The sequence below is a fragment of the Pagrus pagrus genome, assembly GCF_965226575.1.
Source record: "Pagrus pagrus genome assembly, chromosome: 15".
NCBI classification, from domain to species: domain Eukaryota; kingdom Metazoa; phylum Chordata; class Actinopteri; order Spariformes; family Sparidae; genus Pagrus; species Pagrus pagrus.
The window spans coordinates 21151048-21174137 of NC_140199.1; the positions used below are offsets into that span (position 1 = coordinate 21151048).

General features: G+C 38.2%; 1 protein-coding gene across 1 annotated transcript in view; it reads left to right on the forward strand.

The window, feature by feature from the left end:
• lmbrd1 (LMBR1 domain containing 1) overlaps window positions 1-23090 on the forward strand; it is a 65606-nt gene that overhangs the window by 16264 nt on the left and 26252 nt on the right. The window contains exons 4-7 of the mRNA XM_084375525.1: window positions 2492-2589; window positions 4367-4434; window positions 7054-7142; window positions 13444-13517. Of these exons, the coding sequence (XP_084231651.1) occupies window positions 2492-2589; window positions 4367-4434; window positions 7054-7142; window positions 13444-13517 (329 nt within the window). The remainder of the gene's footprint in view (window positions 1-2491; window positions 2590-4366; window positions 4435-7053; window positions 7143-13443; window positions 13518-23090) is intronic.

Below are 23090 nucleotides of genomic sequence, written 5' to 3' on the forward strand. Positions count from 1 at the left end.
TCCAGCAAAGACTGGTGTGTTGCATCCACTTCATATCAATTGATCGATTTTTGATGCAGATTACCATTTCCTCTTGCAGTGGTCAACATGAAAATGGGAGTGATGATTGCCTGCTTTGTTAGTTTTGCAAAAGCAATGTTCAAGAATGCAATGGAAGATGGTTAATGTGTTCAAATGCAAGTACTCCTCTAATTTAATCAGTTTTTTGAGACAAAAGCATTCTTAGTTTACTCAGAACACACCAAGTGATATTATCGTATTAACTGGCTTTTGCAGATAGCACTTATAATATAGACAACACCTCTATAAAGACTGCTATCAATATTAAGTATGATATTTTTGATTGGTAACAGTTGTTATAATGTGGTTTTGGTCCACTTATTATCCAAAGATGGAGAACAATAAAGTTAACTGAATTATTCAACCTATAATAAATAAAAATAAGTCTTGTCAACCATGGTTAGACACCATTGTAAAGCTGTTAGCTGTTTAACATTGCTTAACGTGCCATGTTAAACCTCAGCTTGAGCTACTGTTTGAAAAGACCCAAAGGGACTACAGTATCAGCTCACAGGATGGATAAATGTGTTAGCTTGATAATCTACCAAATAAAACCACACCAATCATAATGTGGGAAACTTACTAGTGGGATTGTAATGTTTCTATTCAAAAATAAATATTTAACTTTTGGGTTAACATGAATGCACTCAAGATAACGGCTAGGAGATAATGCCATACAATAGTTTTAGCTACTTGGGGATAGACAATTCATCTTTTCTCTTCTGGGTGCAGCCGGTAGCCATAGTTTGCTTCTTGTTGTTTGTAATAATAAAACAGTGTCAATCGTATCCTGGTGTGCGCTGGAATATCGATTTCTTTTTTTTAATCAACAATTAAACAGTTAATGTTGGTTCTTTTGCATCAATTCTTGTTTAGGCCTGCTCAAATCCTTAACAGTACACAAATACATTAAGATGATTTTTGTTAAAAAATGCCTGAAAGTATACATACAATATTTGTAGTAACATTTTGAGCATTAGCACCTTAATGAAATAAGGTTAACGATTGGTTAATGATGATTGCTTAATGGACCTCTTATGAAATAACCACCTGTAGGGCCCAAATATAAATTCTTTAAAACACTTTCTCAAATTGCTGCATTTCACAAACCCACAAGCATGCTTCTAACTAGAGTTATTAGTCTCAAATGATTAGAAACATTGCACCTCGAACTCATGATACTGTGTCACTGTCAAAAAGAATGAATTATCTGGATCGCAGTAAAGTTAAAGAGAGGAATTTGAGCAGAACTCAAAGCAATTAAACACAATAAGCACAAAAAGAAAGCAACAATAGGATGTGATGGAAGCCTTAACATCAGCTGAAATTCTCTCATGTCTCGGGACCTCAAGTTATTTTTATATATCAGACGTTGTTGTGTTATATTAAAGGCTTTTTTGCTTTAACTACCCTGGGTGTCTGCTTTTTTTCAGCTAATGGGAATTGCAACAACAGCCAGTTTTTTTAGCTGCACTTCAATGTAACACAAGCCCCATATGTTTTTGTTTTCCTTATAAAGTAGCAGGGTGTGGTTGCCTGAAAATGTTTTTTGTGTCATATGAAACAGACAACCACAGATGCTGCAGTATTTTGTCAAGTAACAAACTAGACAATAATCCAGAAAAGAGAAAAGTTATAAATTGTCGTTTTTAAGGATGGAATATAATAAATTTGGGGTTTGTGCTTAAAAAGTAAAACAACTTAAATGTAAGATTTATAATTACAAACATGTATTTATAGTTGACTAAAAGTATTTCTTTGGTATCAATGTTTCTCAAGAAATTAATAAATGATCCATGCCCTAGATTTGTCATAAGAACGTTTTTAAGGAATGAGGTCACTTTGGCTGGCTTTATACTCTCTGTGCTGAATGGATGATAATGGAGGCTAAGTTGAACCCTTTTTTTCTGACATGCCATGCAAAAAGTCAACAACTCATTGTCATATTTCAACTTTTCACAGCTGCTATTATCATTCGTAAGTGAGGGGTGTGACTGAAAGGGAGAATTATAGTTATTAGTTTTTGAGTGTGGTACAACCTGATTAGAGAAATTACAGCATATGCTTCAAAGAAATCATGTTTACTTTACATTGCCTTTAGCCTGTCAAGGGAAACTCAGCATCATTTCAAGTGGATAAACAGAGGACACCCTAAAGTAATATCAAACTTGCATGAGATAAATAATGTTTGCTGAATCTCACAGTCGCACAAAAAATAAGCAAAATTACAAATCTGAATCAAAAACATTAGATTTGTACTTTTGTATGTACTGCACTGCAGTGTTTACACATACAAGTGTTATGATTTAGGATGTTTACCATACTGTATGCTAGGAAGAGTTAATGATTTTTCAGTTTTGGCACTTTTTGTCACAAAATCTTAATCTTTGATTAATTCTTGGATTTCTATTTATCTTTTGTGTCCATATAGCGCTCTACTCCATCATACTCTTCTGTGTCTTCCTATGGATCCCCTTTGTTTATTTCTACTATGAAGAAAGGGATGATGACAACGTGAACAAATGCTCGGTAAGAATGCACCCCTCTTCTTCTACACACAACTCCGTGCAATGCTTAGATGCGATAATGAGGAATTCAAATTTGATTCAAATGATTTAGGTGGAGCTGACCAATATGTTAATGCTAAAATGCCCTGAAGTAATTTTTAGTTGAACTTCCAACCTGAATCCATTTGTCCACATTTTACTTGACAAGCAATAAAAGCAAATGTCTATCCTTCCAATGTTACTTCTTTGGATTCTGCATGAACATTAATATGAATCTTAGTTTTATCAGCAAGTACAAGATAGTTGATATGTTCCTCAATATTTTTGAGAATATATTTTGAGTCTTTTTGTGCCCTGGTACTGAAGAAATAACATCTCATTTCACCTGTATTTTTATAATGCGATTTGTTCGCCTGCCTGTACAGTCTATCTAATAACTAGTATTCCTAGCTACTGTTCAGACAGGATATAGACATAGCTTATTCCATCTTGTGTGTTGATTGCATGGGTTTTATACAATCTTGATTAAAAAATAAAATGCAAGTCTCTTTCATAAACAATCATGCTACTGCTGACGATGATTTTGATCAAGACCTATGTTGTTCATTTTAAATACATAATGCCATGTAAAATCAAGGCATTTTATTTTTGCACAAAACATACTGTGCCTTGTACTGTTTTTGAAGGAGACTTGCATTTTTATATTTTTTATCAAGATTATGTTTCACCCTTTACAAGATGGAATAAGGACAGTGTACCTGAAGAGTCCAAAGTGTGCCTGTAACCACCAGAAAGACCTGCGGTGCTTACATTCCATTGTCTTCAGGAAATGGACATAGACTTCATCTTTAAGACTCATCAACCAAGTTCTGTTAATGACCGTGTTTCCTTTTTTTTCTTAACGTATTTTGAAATGTGCAATTATATTCATACTCAAAATGAACAAGTATGAGCTTGAAAATCATTTGGCTACTGAAAATAGCCCTGTAGATTTTTACCCCCTCGTGGTGCTACAGAGCAGTGTTTTATATTCTTGTATTCTGTCATCATGCGGTCACAGGACACACACACACGTCTCAGAAAGGTCACACATGCATACCATAAGAACATAGGTGATATGATGCACATTTACACTGACTGCAGAGGGTATATCAACAGTTATTGGAGATAATATCTGTAAAAGATGAAAAGATCTTTGCTGTAAAAAAAAAAAAAATGAATTCAAAAACAAGAAAAAAAGGTTTGTTGTTTTTATAAGGTAGGAAATGCAGTCAGCATGTTTCACAGGTCACAACGATACAGACAATATGAGTTTGTGTTTCAAATAAAAGTATAAGGAAAAAAGATTAAAATTCATTAATATGTATGTAATAGTTTGTGGCAGTAAAAATGGCCACATTGTCAAACCCTTGCATCCATATTATAAATTATAGTCACCTGAAATTTTGAAAAAATTTAAATCCCTATCTTCAGAAGTCACTTTAGTGAGTGATGTACCAAACACCAGCTATCTCGCAGTGTCTTTTCTTCCATCTTTGTGTCAGTTTTGAGCTGACAGAGGCACTTTCTCTCAGACAGTGAGGTCTTTTGTATTGTTACTTTAAAAGCACCTTGAATAGCACTGGGAGTGACATGTTATCTCTGCCAGGTCAAACTGGATCTACACTCACTCTATATACCGCTCACTCACCATAGTCGTCAGCTAAATGGAGGATGACCCCCTTCCCTCACTCACAATGAATAATAATATTTCACTTCATGCCCACGATTGACCAGTTTAATTTTTTCTTTTATTACAGCAAGTGAAAAACGCTCTGAAGTACACAATTGGATTTGCCATTGTCTGCGTGGTGCTCCTTTTAATTGGGTAAGCTGGAGACACGGATGGCTTCTTCTGCTTCAGTACACGATAGGTGGAAGGGGGTGTGGATATGTCATTGTGTTCAGTTAATGAGAGGAGGACCCCTTCAAACAGCTACAGTACCATTTGTCTGGCCATGATAAGCCATTCAAGACAGAAAAAAACTATATTCGTCTGTCTAAATATAGGTTTTATTCTTGTCTGTCTGATTCTCAACTAAATTCCTTGAATTTTGTCAATGTGGAGAGAACATTGAGTCTTTTTGTGACATTCTATTAACAAATCTATAGTGATTCACATTCTCAGCCGTGTCCCATTTATCCGCCAGTTTTATACTGGTTCTGCTCAGTAGCGCCTGCACTACATAATAGATTTCCTTTGCAGCCGTGACAGCAACATGCCTAGAGTTCACCCTATACGATTTAATGTGCTCTCTGGACCATTAAATGGTGCATGTCTGGAAAGCTTACCTAGTTTGGGAAAATAAAGGACACATGACTATACCTTCTTACAGCTTGAAGTTTGAAAGTTTTATAGACAGAAGCAATTTAGCCCCTCTTTTTACCTCATGAACTGGAACTATTGCCGCTTTGTTCTGGCAATTGTTGCTTTGGTCCTTTGATTTTCAACAACATGATAGCTTTTATCCTGGGCTGCTTTTCTGATGCCAGGAGACATAATGGCTTTGTTCACTTGTGACTGCTCACTCAGCGAGTCTTTTCTTGATGGCTTTTGTTTGTTGTCTTTAAACCTAGCAAGGTCTTAAACTTCTTAAATGACCCCTGATCTTTCACTGCTACAGGTTTTTGATTTTTTTTATTTATTTTGGCAACTGCAAATAACTTATCTCAACATGTCATTTAGTCTCAAATTCACTTTTCAGTGCTTTTTGTGATGATCTAAAGAAAAGTGATGCTTTGAAAAAGTCTGGATGGCAGCTCTGAAAAGGTGCCTTCAAAGAGAATTTCCCAATCAATTTCTATTTAAGACTAAAGCAATACAAGCTGAGTTATGTCAGAGGTTTGGAGTATGTGGCTACTTGTAGTATTTTAAAACCCTCTTTATGACACGGTGTCATAGCACACATTTTGTTGAAGATGAAGCAGAATTTCAAGTGCTATGTCTATATGTTTCTGTGTCTCATTTAAAGAGAAAACCTGTTTAGATTTAATTTTTGTGAGAGTAACATCCTTACTGCAGACACATCTGTGAAGAGTTGGATAAGGGTGAAGGTCACTTTGATGAGGTGTTTTTTTTTCTCTGAAAATGAAAAATGACAAATAACATGACTGAGGGGAAGCGCATGAAAAAGATTAAGTGCAAGTGTGGGCCCTTGGGGTTATCCACATGATAGTTGGGCAGATGAAGCCTATTGAGACCTGAATTCATTTTTTTGCATGAGGCAAAGGAAAGTCTCTGAGATGCTGATGTAATCTCTTTCACCTCCCCTGGTGAAGGTTTTTAAAACTTTATTTTTTTTTTTGGACTAACACTTTATTAACTTCCGAAAAGAATCCCTGTAGATTCACAGAGCACTATTTCGTTGGGTTTTAGAGGCTAAATACTAAGAAGGGTTCTGGCCTATTTCTCTGTTGTGTGTCAACAAGGATTTCATGATTAATCAAATTCTGCACAGGCATCTGGCATCAATACTGCTGACCTTTTCCCCAATTAAGTTTGCATAGATATATACTGGTAGTCCCAAGAAGTGTTGACAAAATATGTTTTACATTTTTTTCCCCCTCAACATCAAGGAGCTGTTTAGGTACAACTTAAATAACTGCCCCTAAATAACTAAAGTTCTATTTAAAAGGAAACCTTCGCAATGATAAAGGTCTGTCTATGTGAGGGATGCGTCTAAATGGCTACATGTCATCAGGAATATTGAGCTTACAGGATGTAAATTAACATATTACGAATAAACATCTGCCTATTCAAGGAAACACAGGTGTAAAGGTTAAAACATCCGGTTGATTGGAAGGTAATGTTATTCTTTTATGGGGCACAAATATCAAACACTTTGTGCACAGAAGTGCTAAAGTCACTCTGTAGGTTATGACAGTCATGGTTAATAGCACTAAATATGTAAGACTATAACGTTTGAGATCTTAAGCAGCTTATGTGTTTTGTTTGTTCCTTCCCAAAATAAATTGAAAAGGATTGGAGGGGAGGCAGAGCTCAGAAGACTGTCCATTGTGTTAGAAATAGCAATTAATCCAGTTTTCAAGGGTGCAGTACTAAGATAGATAACCAAAAGGTCAATTGCAACATCCCTTTATATACTGTATGTAAGAAAATAAGATGTATTCTCATTGTTTTCCAGCCGAACTAGCAGCAGTCTATCTATCTGTCTCTATTGCTCTCTTGCCATATTTCAGAAACAGTAATGAGATTGGTAGCTTTACATATTTGGCTGTGGTGGAGGTTCATAGAAGGTAATGTTTTCTTTATTTTCCTTTATGTGTGGCTCATAGAAAACATACACCTGTTGCTGAAACCATCACTGCCTCTACAAAGACTAAGATTGAGCATATTGTGTACTTGGGACAGTGACAGCCTAGAAGTACAGAAGTTTCTTAATGCATTGTCCTTACTTCTAATAAATTGCTGTGTCATTGTTTTCAGAGCCTTCGTTCCACTTGATCCCCCACCCAGTCAGAATTCCACTCAATGGGAGAAAGTGCAATACCTCTTTGAGGAGCTTGGCAGTAGTCGTAAGTATATCCTCTCAAGAAGACACTTCCTGTTATATTCAATTTGTGTTTTACAGCTGACTGTCATATTTTATTTCTTTTATCTCTTTTTACATCGGACTACTTCAGTCATTCCACCCTACTCCATCATTAGTCATATTCATTACTCCCTTTCTCCCACATCCATGGCTACATCGATTCTTCTTTCCTGCTTCTTCCTGTTATCTTCTTTCTAGTATCCATTTATCATCCAGCCTCATTGATCAGTGTGAAGTTTGTTTGACTGTTTAGACAGAATGGTAAGCATGTTGTGCAGGTAAGACAAAAAAGACACAGGTTGTGTGTATGGAGACTGATAGATTTTGACAGGTTCCTCCCCTTTTAGTGCTCATGGAAGACAAGGTAATAGAGGTTAGCATGTTTAAAATGAAAATAACACTTCATAGGGTCAGTTCTAAGTAGGGATGTCAATGGTTTACCATTAATCGGTAAACCCATAGGAAAACTTTTGACCAGTTACGTAGGTCTGTCTATAAATGAATTTTGCATACAAACACACACTCCGCTAACAGCCTTGCTAGCAAGCAGTCTGGGGTATAAAATGAAGCATACTAAACAAAGTTCGTTGTGGGAGCAGTTTCTCCAGAAAGGCAACAAAGTCGAAAGTAATATTTCTGTTTGTGATGCTGATCTTCAGTTTACTAGTAGTACGAGCTGTACCACATTAAGCACAAAAGCACAAGCATCTGGCTGCAATGTCAGAGGATGGCTTGCAGTCAAAGATCACGTTGCTGCTCGCCAATGGGACAAAGTGTGATGCACACCAAAGGGTTGAGACCAATATGGTGCCAGTCGGCAGAGGTCGTCAAGGGCAAATGTACTGCAGCGCAGCACAAATAGACAAAACAAGCAAATTAAGAAAACATCTTTAAACACCTTAATTTCCCAACTTGGGATCAATAAAGTATATCTACCTGCCTACCTACCTACCTACCTACCTATACTTATCAGTTTTCCAACACTTGCATAACATTTTTTTGGCTGGGCAGTGTATATTGTATGTTGGTATGGTATTCCCAGATGTTTGTGCCCACCCTTCATTGTGGATACACTACTTCCTCTAACATTTTAAATGTCAATGTGCATGCAATTAAGTGTACAAGTTAAAGTAATCTAGTAATGATAGTTGACTGTGTGATCCCAACTCTGTGAAGACGTGCTCCTGAGCTCCTGAGCTCCTGAGGAGCATCGCCAAATGTGGACTCCTAACAGTCCTCTGGCCTTTTGCCATCTGGGGATCAAGAAGGAAGTTGAACCATCTGCCTCTCTTGACAATAGTGGACCCCTACATGCTCCCCTAACCTTCCTTCCTTGGCACAGGGGGAAATTGCTTGGCGGCTGAGGAGGAAATGCAAGGTTCATCCCTTTTCTAATTCCCCATCTCATCTGTCTCCAGATGGGAGGTTAATTGTGGAAAGGAAAGGCACTTTTGCCACATAACCTACTGACTGCTTTGCAAAGACTGTTCATTAAGGCCACTACATCCTTTAATAGCTCCAACATTACACATGCTCCAATCTTCCAATGATGCCTGAATGTACTTCAGATCAGTAGCTATTAATGTTGGTATGCAAGACCATACAGTGCACTCTTGTATTTCTGGCCATGCCTCAAGGAGGAGTGGAGTGGGTGGGAATCCATCTTAAACTAGCAAAAGTACTTGGAAAAGATTTCTTGACTCTTTATCTTTCCTGCCTCTACCCATTATCAGCGAGAAAAGAACAAATAACCTCATACTGACCCTGACATACACATACACATTTGAGTATGTGAGCAGATCTAAACCATAGAACTTATTTTTACCAGCGTATTTGACTCTCTTCACACCCCATCGCTTACAGTCGAAAAATACTTTAATTCAATATTAGTATGCAGTTATTCTGTGTTTTCCTATATGGGAATGGACTATTCATATCTCACCCTGACTCCTAGGGCTCTAAAGATACTATACCATATACCACACATGATTTGGAAAATGGAGAAAAAAATGAAAAAATACATAAAATAACAAAACATAAAAATTTGTACATGTTAAATGATCAAACAACTATTTCTGCTCGTTTTAGTGCATGTACAATATAACAAATCGTGTGTAGTATAACTTACATTCTTGTTGAGCGGGGACAAAAGCGCACCATGTGTTTTAAATAATTTCTTCCTATCTCCAAAGCAGCCACTGGTATCCATTCATTTCACTATAATTTGGCAATCAACTTGATAAGACTTGTGGTTTCCGTAGGGTATAATTACATCATTATGGATAAAAAAAAAAAAGGAGCACATATCAGTCTGTGCTATTGAAGGCGATATTATGCACAATAATTTAAGTTTTGGAATCTAAAAGTAGACGGGATGTTCACTGGACTGTTAATTGATCCTGTGCAGCAAACAGCAGTTCAGAGTACCAAACCCTCTCTGAGTCACTGGGTGAGGTCTTCGAGAGGTCACCACTTTAAGTCTCCATAAACCTGCAGCAGGATCCTGAAGGATTTTGTCTTTCCTGCATTTAATTACATTATTTTTAATCCATGCTGATAATGTCTCTTTATTTTTGTTGTATTTACATTGTGTCTTCATGGAATACTAATACTAATGTAGCCCTGACTAAAATCTGTATGTGGTTTCAAATTCTCACAGAATGTTTGTGTTTTTACACAGTCAGTAATCCAATCTGAGAGAATTGGGGTTGAAACATTTCATTGTAATAAAGTGTAACTCTAGTCTAAATGAGACAGTACTTACACTGTATGAATACACTTGAATGTTTCTTGAGAGCCTTTTTGTTATGTTTTTTGGGTTGTCCATCCTGTTCTTGTGATCTACTCCATATTTCATGAACCTTGAGGGAATTTCTTAAAATTTGGTACAAATGTTCACTTGGACTCAATTTGGTGGTCAAGGTCACTTTGACCTCATGGCACCCTGTTCTTGTGAACGCGATATCTCAGAACTGCCTTGAGAGAAGGCATCTACCTGGACTCAAGGATGAACTGATTAGAATTTTGTGTCCAAAGGTTAAATGCACTGTGACACACTCTGCTAAAAATGTTCTCGCCATTATCAACGCCATAGCTCAGGAACAGCAACTTCACAGCAACTTGATGCACAGAGGCATACAACCACTATGCAGTAACTCTAGTTATTGTACTAACATTGTGACTTCATGGAATACTAATACTAATGCAATCACAACTAAAATCTGTATGTGGTTTCAAAGATTCACAGACCAGACGGCATTTTGTGCAAAATCTTATTTTTGTGCTTTTAGACCTGTCAGTAATCCAATCTAATGTAACTCTAGTCTAAATGAGACACCACTTACAGTACATGAATACATTTGCAGACCTATGCATTGGTCATGTTTTCAATGTGTCTTTAGAGCCTTGTAACTCTGATGTGCCTTCATAAAACCATAAAGTCAAACGCATTTATTTTACATTCAGCCTTTAGTATTTTTTTTATGCAATTAAACCATGCTGTTTGTTTCGATAAGTTCTGCACATACACAGTACATTTTCAATGGTTTAGCTAACTGAATTATAAAATAGCATGGGTAAAAATAGATGCTATTATCATTTAAAATACATTTGAGGTTTCACTTGACAGATTCATGCTGAGGGGGTTGAAGTAAAGTTTTTGCCGTCCCTCAAGTTTGTGATCGTGCTTTATCTGTATTAGCATGGTGTCCCTCAACTGTGAGTTTAAAGTTACAACATGCCCAAAATATCTTCTTAGACACAAATTATGATCTAATCCCATTTCCCAGATCATACTCTTAAGACCTTTACAACTGATGGTGCCTGGTAACATGACCAACCTTGCTTTAACAACATGCTGTCATATGGCATTGTGGCAGGAAGAGATTATTGTTGCCATCATACAGTACACTATATCCCAACCCTGGAGCATACAGCTGCTTCTTACTGGCTTTTGATGATTCTGTCATTCCACATAAGTAGGGTGCTTGGGCTAAAGGAGCTCCTTAATAAACACCTCTCTGTACAAGTCTCATGCATGCACACCAGCCTGAAGGGCTATATGCAGGGTGAGATAAGAGCTACCTCATTCCATTGGTGTTGGAATCGAAGCTGTACAGATGTGGAAGCACCACCGATAATAGACAATATTCCTTCTGTTTAATCCCCGGAAAATCTGCTCAAGAAACCAAGAAGAGTGGCAGCAAACATCTATCCTTTGCTTTGTGTGGAGTTCATGAACAGAATGTTCTCCATGCAGAACATGGAGCTATTGTCTATTTTACCAAGCTCACCACTAAACAAAGGCAGCAAAAATCGCAATGAAACACTCGGGAATAGGAAACATGTATTCAAATGTTAATGTTCAGCCCAGCTGTCAGACTTCAAAGTTTTCTTTTTGCATACAATACAATGGGGAGCAGGCATATAATTTATCTCCATTTTCCACCCCTTTGTCCTGCTGGTTGTGAAATGCTTCTAAAAGAAAGTGATGAATGTTATAAACAGGACAAATTATACATGCCCTGAATACTGACTTAATATTCCCTATCAAATGCCACCGTCAAGGAGAAAGGCAAACAGAGAGCCACCTATGCCCAAGCTGACAGGTGGGCTGGGCACCATGTAGCTACTGCTGAGAGGATGCGAAACAACTGTGTAGCTTTTTACATGGAACCCTTTAACAGGTGGGATCTTGACAGGGGAGAGAGGCAATCAGTCTCTTCATCAATCCCTGTCTTCTAACTCCAGCTCTGACAGCTGGTATGACACCCACTGTTGCCCTTGCCTGATGGGTGGTCCCCTTTATGCCTCAATCAAAGGTGACACTCATCAACTCAAGCTACATACATTGAAAGATCCAGCTGTTTAAAAGCTTATCGTGAACAATGTATGAAAAGTCAATGATGCGAAAAGTTGTGACCAGATGTGTCTTTCAAGAGTAAGACTTTGCTGTAGTGTATTCATTAAAGGCAGATAACAGAATATGAACATGATACATTTTTCTTGTCCTTTTTGAAATGAAATTAATTCCGTGAATTTTTCACTTATAGAATATTATCACAAAGATGGATCCTTGTAGGTCAAAATTGGCTGTGTTCCTGGAATCAGGTGTGCCATTAAACAAACTTTTTTAAAAATTTCAAAATTATTTTAAAAGTTCTTTCAATTAAACACTTTTCTTTATGTTTGAGGCTATGCATTTTACTCTCAACAATTCCTAGTTACATTCAAGACATTGAAAGGGTCTGGCTGTCTTTGCAGCTTGGTATCAACAGATACCAAAACTACAGTGGCCCTGAAGCTCAAAACACAACATCACAGAAAATTGTTGAGTTTTGCAAAATTCTGTTGTGTTTCCTGAAATGTTATTCCTTACTTTTTGTTGTGCTTTTCAGTAATATTGTTTTTTGACCTTCAGGCTTTATAAGTTGAACCCAAGCTGGGATAGCCCTAATAACACAAGTATACAACTGTGGTTATTTCTTCAGACTAGACAAAACTTCTTTAGAGCCACTAAGGACATTACACAACTGTTTTCACTGAGTAGTACTCCACATGAAAAGTAAACTGATCACAATGTCCCATTTATTCAGGATAATTCAAAGCCTTCTTTAGACTGTATTTTTATTTGTTTATAATACAATGTTGAACACTTTCACTATCCTCAGTATTCATCTGTCCCCATTACAGTTTCCACCAGTTTCCACTAAGAAAGTTGTGCATCAGACTCTATCAATCACACCCATTGAAGAGAGCGATTGTTTCCCATCCCAAATGTTAGCTGGCTGAGTGAGAGTAGCTGACATTTGCTTGCTAATCTATTTTTTCCATCCAGTTCCTGCCGATGCACCAGCTTCAGATTGGTAACAGCAGTTTTGGCGCTGTGCATTAAAGTCATTTGTGTCTCACCAAGAAACACAGCAATCCTGTTCCTTATTAATTATATGCGCTGCACAGCCGGGGGATTTAGAGCAAACCACTATTATGTCAAACAGTCTTCATGAAATGTTTCCATTGGATTGTCTGCAGGAGCACTGCAATGAAATTTTAGAAGCATCTTCAGAATATTCAAAGAAATTTAGATGCAGTGTTTCTCATTTCACACAGTCCCTGCAAGATCGTTTGAAGGCTGGAAACATAGCTGTCACTGTTGAAAATGCCATCAAAGTGCACACAAGAAAATAGACTCTTGATGTTTGGCTCATGTGGCAAAGAATCCATTGATATTTCTGTCCGAGGCCAAGATCAAAACCCTAATGCCTGTTCTGTCTTTCCACCTGCAGATGGTCTACCTGCTCTGTCTTTCTCCATCAGCTCTTTGACCTTGATTGGCATGTTGGCAGTGATCACTTACACGGTGAGTTGGGGCCTGAGACAAGTGGTTAATGTTGTTTCTTGTGTTCAGTGGAGCTATATCTGCACTGTAATTAAGGCAAATCATCCAACGGGCTGATTTCCAAATCTAGCCAGCCCTGTAGGACCTCTGCTCTGCCTATTGAGACATCTGACATGATGAAAATGTTTTGAGGTATGAAGACTAACTAAAATGTCTTTTGTCAGATACACTCAACAAGATTTTTCAGTGGATATGTCTAGGTTGATAAAGTATGTTTTTATAAAATATTACTTGAGCTGCAGTGCAGTTTCTTAAAGTTTTTTTTGTGTACAAATGGTTTCCCATCCTCTTGGTTGAAATGTACCTAGTGATGGAGTGGCCTTTCAGTATTAGTAATGCCTTGTGATTTTAGAGCTCTGGCATTCAATTGCTCAAATTGCCCAGGCTGCTGTCTTTCACCCCCAGACTATTGCATGATGTATGTTCTCCCTTCACTGGCTTATCAACCACTTATCTGCTGCCTATTTATATATATAGATCTACCTCAGTGTCCATTAATATATGCCTATATTTTGATTCCCTCAGCATTCTGCACTTTTTCATTTTTTCCTGGATCAGAAAAATTGACTGTGCTGTAACACTTCTTAATGCTGTCCATTTTTCATAGCCGTTATCTTGCTAACTAGACTGTGAATATTCCCCTGAGGTGGTGGCGCTGGTGTCAGGGTGGGAATAACACAGAATAGTGCCTACTGGGGAAATAAATACAAAAAAAAACTACTCGAGTATCAACCCAGGGAGTGAGAGTAAAAGTGACAGGCAACCCCAATCTATCCAGTTTCTGTTGAGCTCAAAGAGTCCTATTTGACAAATTACACAACAATTGAATGTGGAGCTCTTAATGAATAATACACAGCCTAGTCAAGTAAATTGTAGAACCAATCTCCCTTAAGGACATGTAATCCGTCTCAGCTGGAATTTTATCCAGCTCTCTCACTTTGCTTCTCACAGTCTCTAAAGAGTGGATAATTACCCAGTACATTTTGGGGATAGAAGTGTGCAGTGACCCCATGTTGCTATTGAATGCCCTGTGGAAATCAAAACTCCCAGTGTGTTTTTGTTTTTGATGTTTCTTGTTTTGATGAAGTCAATCAAAGAAATCAGGCCTTTAGGCAACAACAGCAGCTGCCCTCCCTGTTTTATTCTCACAGACACAAATGCAGAAGCTCTTTAAATCCCTTCATCTACTTTATTTGCTCTCTACTGTCTCTTCTATCTAGAAGCAGCCAAACACTTCTTGGTGGCAATCCTCCCATATGTGCAAAGAGCTGTGTGATTTATCATTCTGTACTCTGTGTATGTTACTATAAAGCCTGATTAACTTAATGGAATGTAAGTGACGGGTTCCATAAGCAGCGGAAATGTTGCCCATGACTCGTGTGCTAATTTATCACTATGGTGCAGAACTCGCCATCTACCCTTAATGCAAACAACGCTGTGATGTAAACAGTATGTAACGTTGCTGTCTCGTGCACTTAAAATTAATATAAAGTGAAGCAAGTTATAGCTTTTACAGTGTTTTTTGTCTTTCCGTCTGCCCTTGTCTGGTGGTCTTAAAATTATATTAAACATAAACAATTAGTATCCTTTTGTATGACCAGATTTAGTGTCTGCTTTTCTATAGCTCTGCTAAACTAAACCAATGCTTTTACCAGCTAATAAATGCAACATGTGTCTGTTGCTAAAAAAAAAAAAAAAAGTCTAATGATATATTTAGCTTGTTTTCTTTTACGTTGCTCTGGCACAGTGACAGTCCTACAACTACAGTATATGAAATGGAGCTCAATCTTCAGTCTTGTGCACAGTCACACTTCACAAGAACTAGAACAAAGTTCAGTTCACACAGATTAAAAATGAACTAGTTCATGTTCAGAGTTCATCATTTTTAATTTTGTTTTTTTCATTGTCCAAAAATGAACTAGTTCACATTAATTTCTCAAGATTTTTTTTTTCTGTTAAAAGTGCTGCACTGATCTACCCTTCTTCAATACAGCCTCTTACCCATCCAACCCTAGCCTCCAATACTGTTGGGGTTTGGCTAATGTGTTATAACAGTAAGGTGGTACAGCAATGTATCCCTTTTTGCAGTAAAAAAGTCATATTAATGCATTACTAAAAGGCTTTTGGTAAAATTATTACGTGTCAAGGAAAAACTTTTCCAACCCACCTTGTCGCCAACAAGGCCATGGGTCACAGATGACATTAACTAAGTAAAGAAGAGATGAAAGCAAATTTAAGTGCATAAAAATGAATTTTGTGTGTGTATCTACTATATCTACCTATCTAAAAGTCATCAAGTTTATTTAAATGGTTAACTAGCTTTGCATTGGATTTGAGCTGAAAGTTATAGCCATATTAAACTCAAGCAATCACTTTTTAATGGTGAGGACTTTATTCAATAATGCAAATCTATAATTAAAGTCAATTTCTTCCACCTGCTCTGGATCGTTTGCACTTGCATAGTCTCCTATATTATTTCCCATTTGTTTGATTGTACCTAGCTGTGATGACATGAGACTGTTTGGACCCATCTCAAAGCTCATGCATCATGTGAAGTCCTTTGGCTTCATTTAATAGCTTGCCTTGCATATTGACTTATGACTCTCATGGCTCTGTCTCCCATGGACCTACCTTTCTCTTGCTCTTAAATTGCCAGCCATAAGATGCTGATGCGGAACTAAAGTTGGGAAGATTAATGTCTGTTGATCTAATCACAGGCCTTGAGATTGACCTCACTCAGCGTGAATCAGAGGGGTACTTCTAATACTTACTTTAGGATTCTCCCATTCGTATTGGTTGTTTGATTTCTACATTTTATATTTAAGTTTCATATATACTATTTTTAATTGTTTTTGTTCTGAATTCAGTTTAATATGGGTTAGAAGGATTTGCAAATCATTGCATTCTTGTTTTAGTTACGTTTTAACAGTGTCCCAACTTTTTTAGAATCATGGGTTATAATATTTAACCTTTTCTGTAATTACTGTAATTAAGGAAGCTGTGAAAGGTCAAACGTTGTACGATGTCTTTAGAAACAAAAGAATGCTCTAAAAGGTTGGAAACCATCTGGGAAGCCTGTTGGTCAAGTCTTTTTATAATGGCGGCTGGCTTGATTTGGTTTTTCTGAGCTCTTGATGTTCAGTTATTTAGTAGGCCAGCATTAAAATATATTTTTACCAGGCGAGCATTCAGAAAGGATACCCATTATATTAGTTTTTATCTAAAAAATTCATGATGCCATTCGCATAAAGGGACGTTTTTAATTACTGGAAACCAGCCTTAATACCTCTCACCAGAGGGCCACACCTAATCTTTCAATGCTGTGACTGGGTACCAATGTGGCTGTAGAAAACTTCATGTCCTTTCTGAGACCTGTGTCACACAGGGAGTAATACAAGAAAAAAATCACTTAATAAACAATCCCTCATATTAACTTTGGAAGGATATACTAGATTATTGAAAAGCTGCTCTGCAGCGACAAAGGGTAGAACATCTAACTGTCTGTAAATATTATTGCATAAGTAACGACCCAAAACACTTAGGCCCTTTTCATGGCAAAGCAGGAAAAAAACGGGTGGATCAATTGAAAGCAAGAAAGATAGAAATAGAGATACAGCTGAAAGGACAACAATGCTGACCAAGACAGGTATAAATAAAACACTACACATATGTTAAAAACAAACAATGTAACAGATCACTTAACATACATGAAAAAGATACATGTACAGCATATATCAGTATATACAGTGATGATAATGAAATCCTCTATGCAAAAAATGGTGTGTAATTTGTAGATATTTGGATGTTTTAGTGTTACAGGTATGTTGACATTCTACGACTGATTTAACTGTTCATCATAAGCCATTTTCACATATGACCTCTGGACAATATCCAGAAAATCAGGTTTGGACATTGATACATGTATTGCCCTTTCATACATGTCAGACACGTTCTCTCCTACTGGAAATACTCCGGTTAAGGTGAAGGGTGGCCCCTGGGTAGATTGTGCAGGAGTGGGAGGAGGACTCATCTGTAATATTGTGCTGGTATCAATACTACATGTATTTGGATGTATCCGCAATACCAACAAAAGAATGGGAAGCAATATACAGGCAGGCTGAAAGTTTGTAGCAGCTACACTTAGTGCGAGCTTATCAACAGCATCAACATGCAAATCAACTTTGTACGAAAAGTCTGTTCAGTGTCGAGGCCAGCACCTAGGGGCAGTGTCCAGAAAATGTAAGTGTTGCAGCATGTGCATGTGCGACAGAGACAATAGTGATGGTGTATGGAAACTGTTCTTGTGGCTGGTTACTTTCGCATACAGTGCACTACCAGAGGGGAGAAGTTGTCCAAGGTGTGAGGGGTTCCTGTCTAAGTCCAATGTAGGGCAGGTTGGCACCAGTCATTTTTTTCTGCAGTACTGGCTGTCTGTTGTAGTCTGTTTCTGTTCTGTTTGGTGGCCAATCCAAACCAGACAGCGATGTGTCTACAGAAAACAGATGATTGCAGTTTAGACCTGGATCACCAGCTCCTGAGGAGCTTTGAACTTCCTGAGCTGGTGTAGAAATTACATCCTCTGCTGGGCCTTTTTCGTTATTTTGTCAATGTTGGATGCCAACTTTAGATCATGGGAGATTGTAGAATCCAGAAACCTGTAGATTTTCAGACACAGTGCTATTGAGTATGGTGATGGGGGCTAGTGTTGGAGGGGCTCCTCCTGAAGTCGTCTGTCATCGCCACAGTTTAAAGCATGCCCCAGGTTGTTATGTATGCACCAGAGTGCCAGCTGTTCATCCTCCCTTCTGTATGCGACTCATCACCATCCTGGATAATGTCAGAGTTTAACAGATGGGTCTCCTGAGGTGCAGTCGTTGATCTAGAGGGAAAAGAGCAGTGGGGACAACACACATCCCTGGAGGACACCTAGTCCTGATTGTCCTGGTGCTGGATGTGATTTTCCCCCAGCCTCACCTGTTGCCCTCCTGTCAGTCGGGAAAATTTGTGATCCACTGACCAGTGGGGGCTGGTACAGTGAGCTCGGTGAGGTTAGAGTGGAGGATTTCTGAGATGATGTTTACTGCCAAGTTAAACTACAGACCAAATGACCACAGACATCAGGGCAATAGGCCTATTGTTACTGAGCTCTGAAATAAAGGGTTCCTTGGAGACTGGGATGATCTTTAAGCATCTTAAGCAAGAGGGGACTTCACACAGGGACCAGCTGATCAGCACAGGCTCTTAGACAGGAGAATGACATGCCATCTAGGCTTGGTGACTTCCTGGTCATCTACCTCTGAAGGAGCCAAAACACGTCCTTTTCACAAATCGTGAGTGCAGGTGGGGTACAGTGGGGAGGGTATAGGGGTTTGACAGGTGGTGCAGTTGGTCTGAGTCAGAGTGGGTGAGAGGTGTGAATGTTGGCTTATCAAATCTACAGTAAAACACATCCAGGTCTTGAGGTCAGTTGATGGTTCTTCATAGTGCGGGGGGATGATTTTCTGATGTCCTGCAGGCCTCTCCACACTGATGAAGGTTTTTTGGCTGAAAACTTGTTTTTCAGCTTTTCAGTGAAGCTTCTCTGATCACCTTTGTCAGTGTGTTTCTGGCCCTGGCCTGGTTGTACAAGATTCTCTCACCACTTCTTCAGGCCTCCTCCTTGGTTTGACAAAGCATCCTGACTTTAGCTGTAAACCGGTGATTGTTGTTGCTGTATTTGCTGAAAGTTTTAGTCGGCACACACATCCTCACAAAACTTGATATGATGTCACAGTGTCAGGGAGTTTAGCCCGGCATTGAGCCATTGTTAATGTTTGTATTTTCCTGCTTTGACAAGTCCAAATGTCTGAAGTGTAAAGGTCTATCTACTAAGATGAGAATCGAGAAGAATATGCTCTAACCTTGTAGCTCAAAAACTTTGATGTTAGTTTTCAGCCTCTGTCAAGCAAATGTCTGTTGGTCTGTTCTGGTTGAACTTTAGTAACCATAGTATGAGAAAGAAACCCAGATTCCAAAGAAGTGAACAATGTTTACATATGGGGTAAGTTAGACGGCTCTGAAAGTACTGAAAGAAGTCAGGCAGTCAGGGCTACTGACTCTATTATTTTGCCGGGTTGTTGATTGCGCTGTAATGTGTTTTTGCACCGTATGTTTGTTTCATTTCTCTGTTCCTGAAATGCTTGAGGGAGATTAGATTAGAATTGTAGTGTTAAATAATTACATTGAAAGATAGACTCAATTTTTAAAAATTTTTTATTTAAAATTTTAAACAATCTGTTAATGTCTTTACTATAATACCCAATTCAACTGAAGTGACTGGGACAGGTGTTTACCCAATTTAGTCAAATACTTGCTCATCTTACTGATCAATTCATACATCTGATGTTTGATAAATAGACATTTCTCAGTATTTGAGATAGAAAGATAATAATTTAAAGTGTCCAAAGGGTTGACAAGCTCTCTGTAGCTTATTTAATTGTTGTTCATGGTTTTGGTGTTTACATTTTTGAACATTTCATTGTGAAGCCATGGGTTATAGCCTTAGCATTCTGATTACAGCAAAGAGGAAGAAAAATCTATCTAAATTATTTTAACTATTTTTGTTAAATAATGAACGTACTCAGGTTTGTGAGGACATTTTTAAAACAATCACTGTGGACATTGCTCTTTGCTGCTTTTGACCTCAACTATTGGTGAACAGATTAAAAATGCAGCACAGGTCGATCCATGGAGGGCATGTTCTGTGTGAAAGCAAACAAACAAAAACAAAAAGGCTAATTTGTGGAACATGGAATCAAATGTACACTCTTACTCATGGATATGTAATATTTTATAGGGCTCAAACATTAGCAGAAGCTTAGTAAAGGCTGGCTAAGCCATGCACCATGTCTCTGTCACAGTGTCCCATTTTGTGATTTGACCAATCTAAATAATTCAATATATTTAATGTGTGTTACCACCTGATCACACCTCTTTGTCAGTCCTGACTCCCATTATAATAATAGTCAAGGAAGTGTCCCTTCTACTCCTTGATGTAACCCCCCCGGATAGAACAATAGATTTTACACTAGACCATAATGCCAAACTGCCAGTCAATTATTGAATCTATGGAGCATCCATCTCTGTGGATGGTCCATAGGTTGCTCGACCTAAAACTGATGTACGTTGACAATCCTGGTTGGCTACCATGGAGGAGTTCCTTGTTTCACCTTGGGACCAAGAAAACAGTGTGCTAGTTGCGGCAACAGGAACTTTTTAACAAGCAAGCAGTCATACACCTAGACCCTCAATATTCTTAGTGATCCCAAATGCTCCTCCGGTTTTGGCATCTGCTCCTGTTTTGTTTGTATCCAGTACTTCACACTTTTGTAACAAACATGGCGACATGCAGGCAATATTTTGGAGTTTAGTTCCAATCTCTGTGAGACGGGAACCAAATAAATCCATAATAGACTGTAAAGCATCTCTGTGATTGCTGATTTAATGAACTAAACAAAATCATTAGAAGTATGGCTTATGTTCATTTCCATCACATTTATCATATGCTTCTGCCAAGATGTTCTAAAATGTGACTTGACCTTGATGTATAAAAACAGTGACCAGACAGAGCTCAGTGGGGGCATCTGGTGTTTGGAGAACATTTCTTAAAATGTGCAAATGTACCAACATACAGAAAATGTGCTGGAGGGGATACAGTGGCAGGTATTTTTTTCTGTTACATTTTGGTTTCATAATGCAAAACACGTATGTGTAGGAAATTACTTGTGAAATACCACAGCAGACTGATTCAACTTTTTTAATTATTCATCAGAACACTTTGCTCCACTGCCTGAAAAACAGGGGGCAACAGTTAGTGATCATCTCTTCAACTGTCAATCAGCTGACGTGATTGTCAGTTGGCACAACCTGTGTACAGACTTTGAAAATTTTGGATTAAATGAAAATATAGGAGGCAAAAAAAAATTATCATAGCTTGCTAAAGGATTTCTTACTGGAAAAAGTTTGATTTCATGATCTTTATGACCTCTAATCACCGTCTCGTTTCTAGCACAGACACAAATACGCATTAACAAGGCTGTTCTGCATTAGGTTTGTGGAGCTTTTCTTTCTTAATGCTCCAACCAGCCGAATTGTCCTATTAATCAAATGGAATTAGGAAATGTGCATGTACTAATTTTGATATCTTTGAATGCATGAGCTTGGTCATTTCACATTAGTGGAATTATTTTAAAGCCACCTTGTAGTCTGAGTCCTTCCAATTAGCTGCGTTATACTGGATTGACCTCTTTATCAAAAGGTATGGAGAATGTAGAGGGGGACCTCCTCTGCCTCCTCCCTTCTGGCTCCATCATCACAAGTAGAAAGAGCAACAAAGAGGAGGCTTGTGTAGGAGACCCATGTCCACTTAGTTCTCCCTCTTCCCACTCAGCAGTCACATGACTCTCTCTGAATGATTTCAGCCAGTAACTCCCCCATCAAATGACACACACACACACACACACACACACACTCCCATCCACCCTGCTCCAAGCTATTTCTGGTTATTATTGACCACACTGGGTTTTAAAATAACTTTAATGAGCAAGCATGATAATGTGTGAACTAAAATTGTGTGCTCCAGCAGAGGGACACCTGTGTTTTTTCTCTCCTTTTATATTTCTCCCATGTAGTTGCACATTTGAAGGGAAGGGAAATGTTTCTCTTGGGATCTGGGACAGGTTTTCCTTTTATGAGTGTGTTTGATATTCGGGACATGCTCCGGCCTTAAGAGCTCCATGATTCATTGCAGGAGGCGACATTCGCCCGTAGCAGAGATCCACAGCAGAGACTAATAATAGTCTAGCCTGACTTAGTATCCCATGCGACTCTCTTACCGCTACTAACACTCAGAAACTAGTAAAAGTTGGTTGAAAAATATAGGCTCTGACGTTTCTCCACTTGAAAAATAGAAGAAAGAGGGCAGCATCTTTTGACAGGGCTGAAAGTGTCTTTGCACAGAGGACCCCTTTGTTTTATTATGAACCCATAAAATGGCACTCCTCCAAGTTGCTTAGAATGAGACGGTACAGGGAGAACAAGAACGCATCGGCCTGTTGCTGTTATTTTCATTTGTATTGATTAGTCTATTTCCTGGTATTAGAGATTTCCATCATTTTTAATTAAAGTTCAAACATCCCTTCAGGAGGTTGAAGCCCACTATTAGCTGAAAATTGTCTTTTGAATTTAGTGCACATCTTCTCTCTCTGCCTCTCTTTGCTGTCACTTTATGTATGTGTATCTCTTTCTGTATGTATGGCTATCATTGTTAATTATTTATATATTGTATGTGCTGCTAAACAGAGAAGAAAAGTCTATGTTTATTCATTTAAATTCATGTCATTCAGTATTGATGGAACCTTGATGCCCACTCCTCTAACCCAGATTTTCCTCCAAAAAATTCTGCCTATAAAAATGTCATCAAATCCTGGATAGAGGATAGTGCTGTCACATGGGGGCACTGTTAAGCTGTAAATTGCATCAGAGTGATATAAGGCA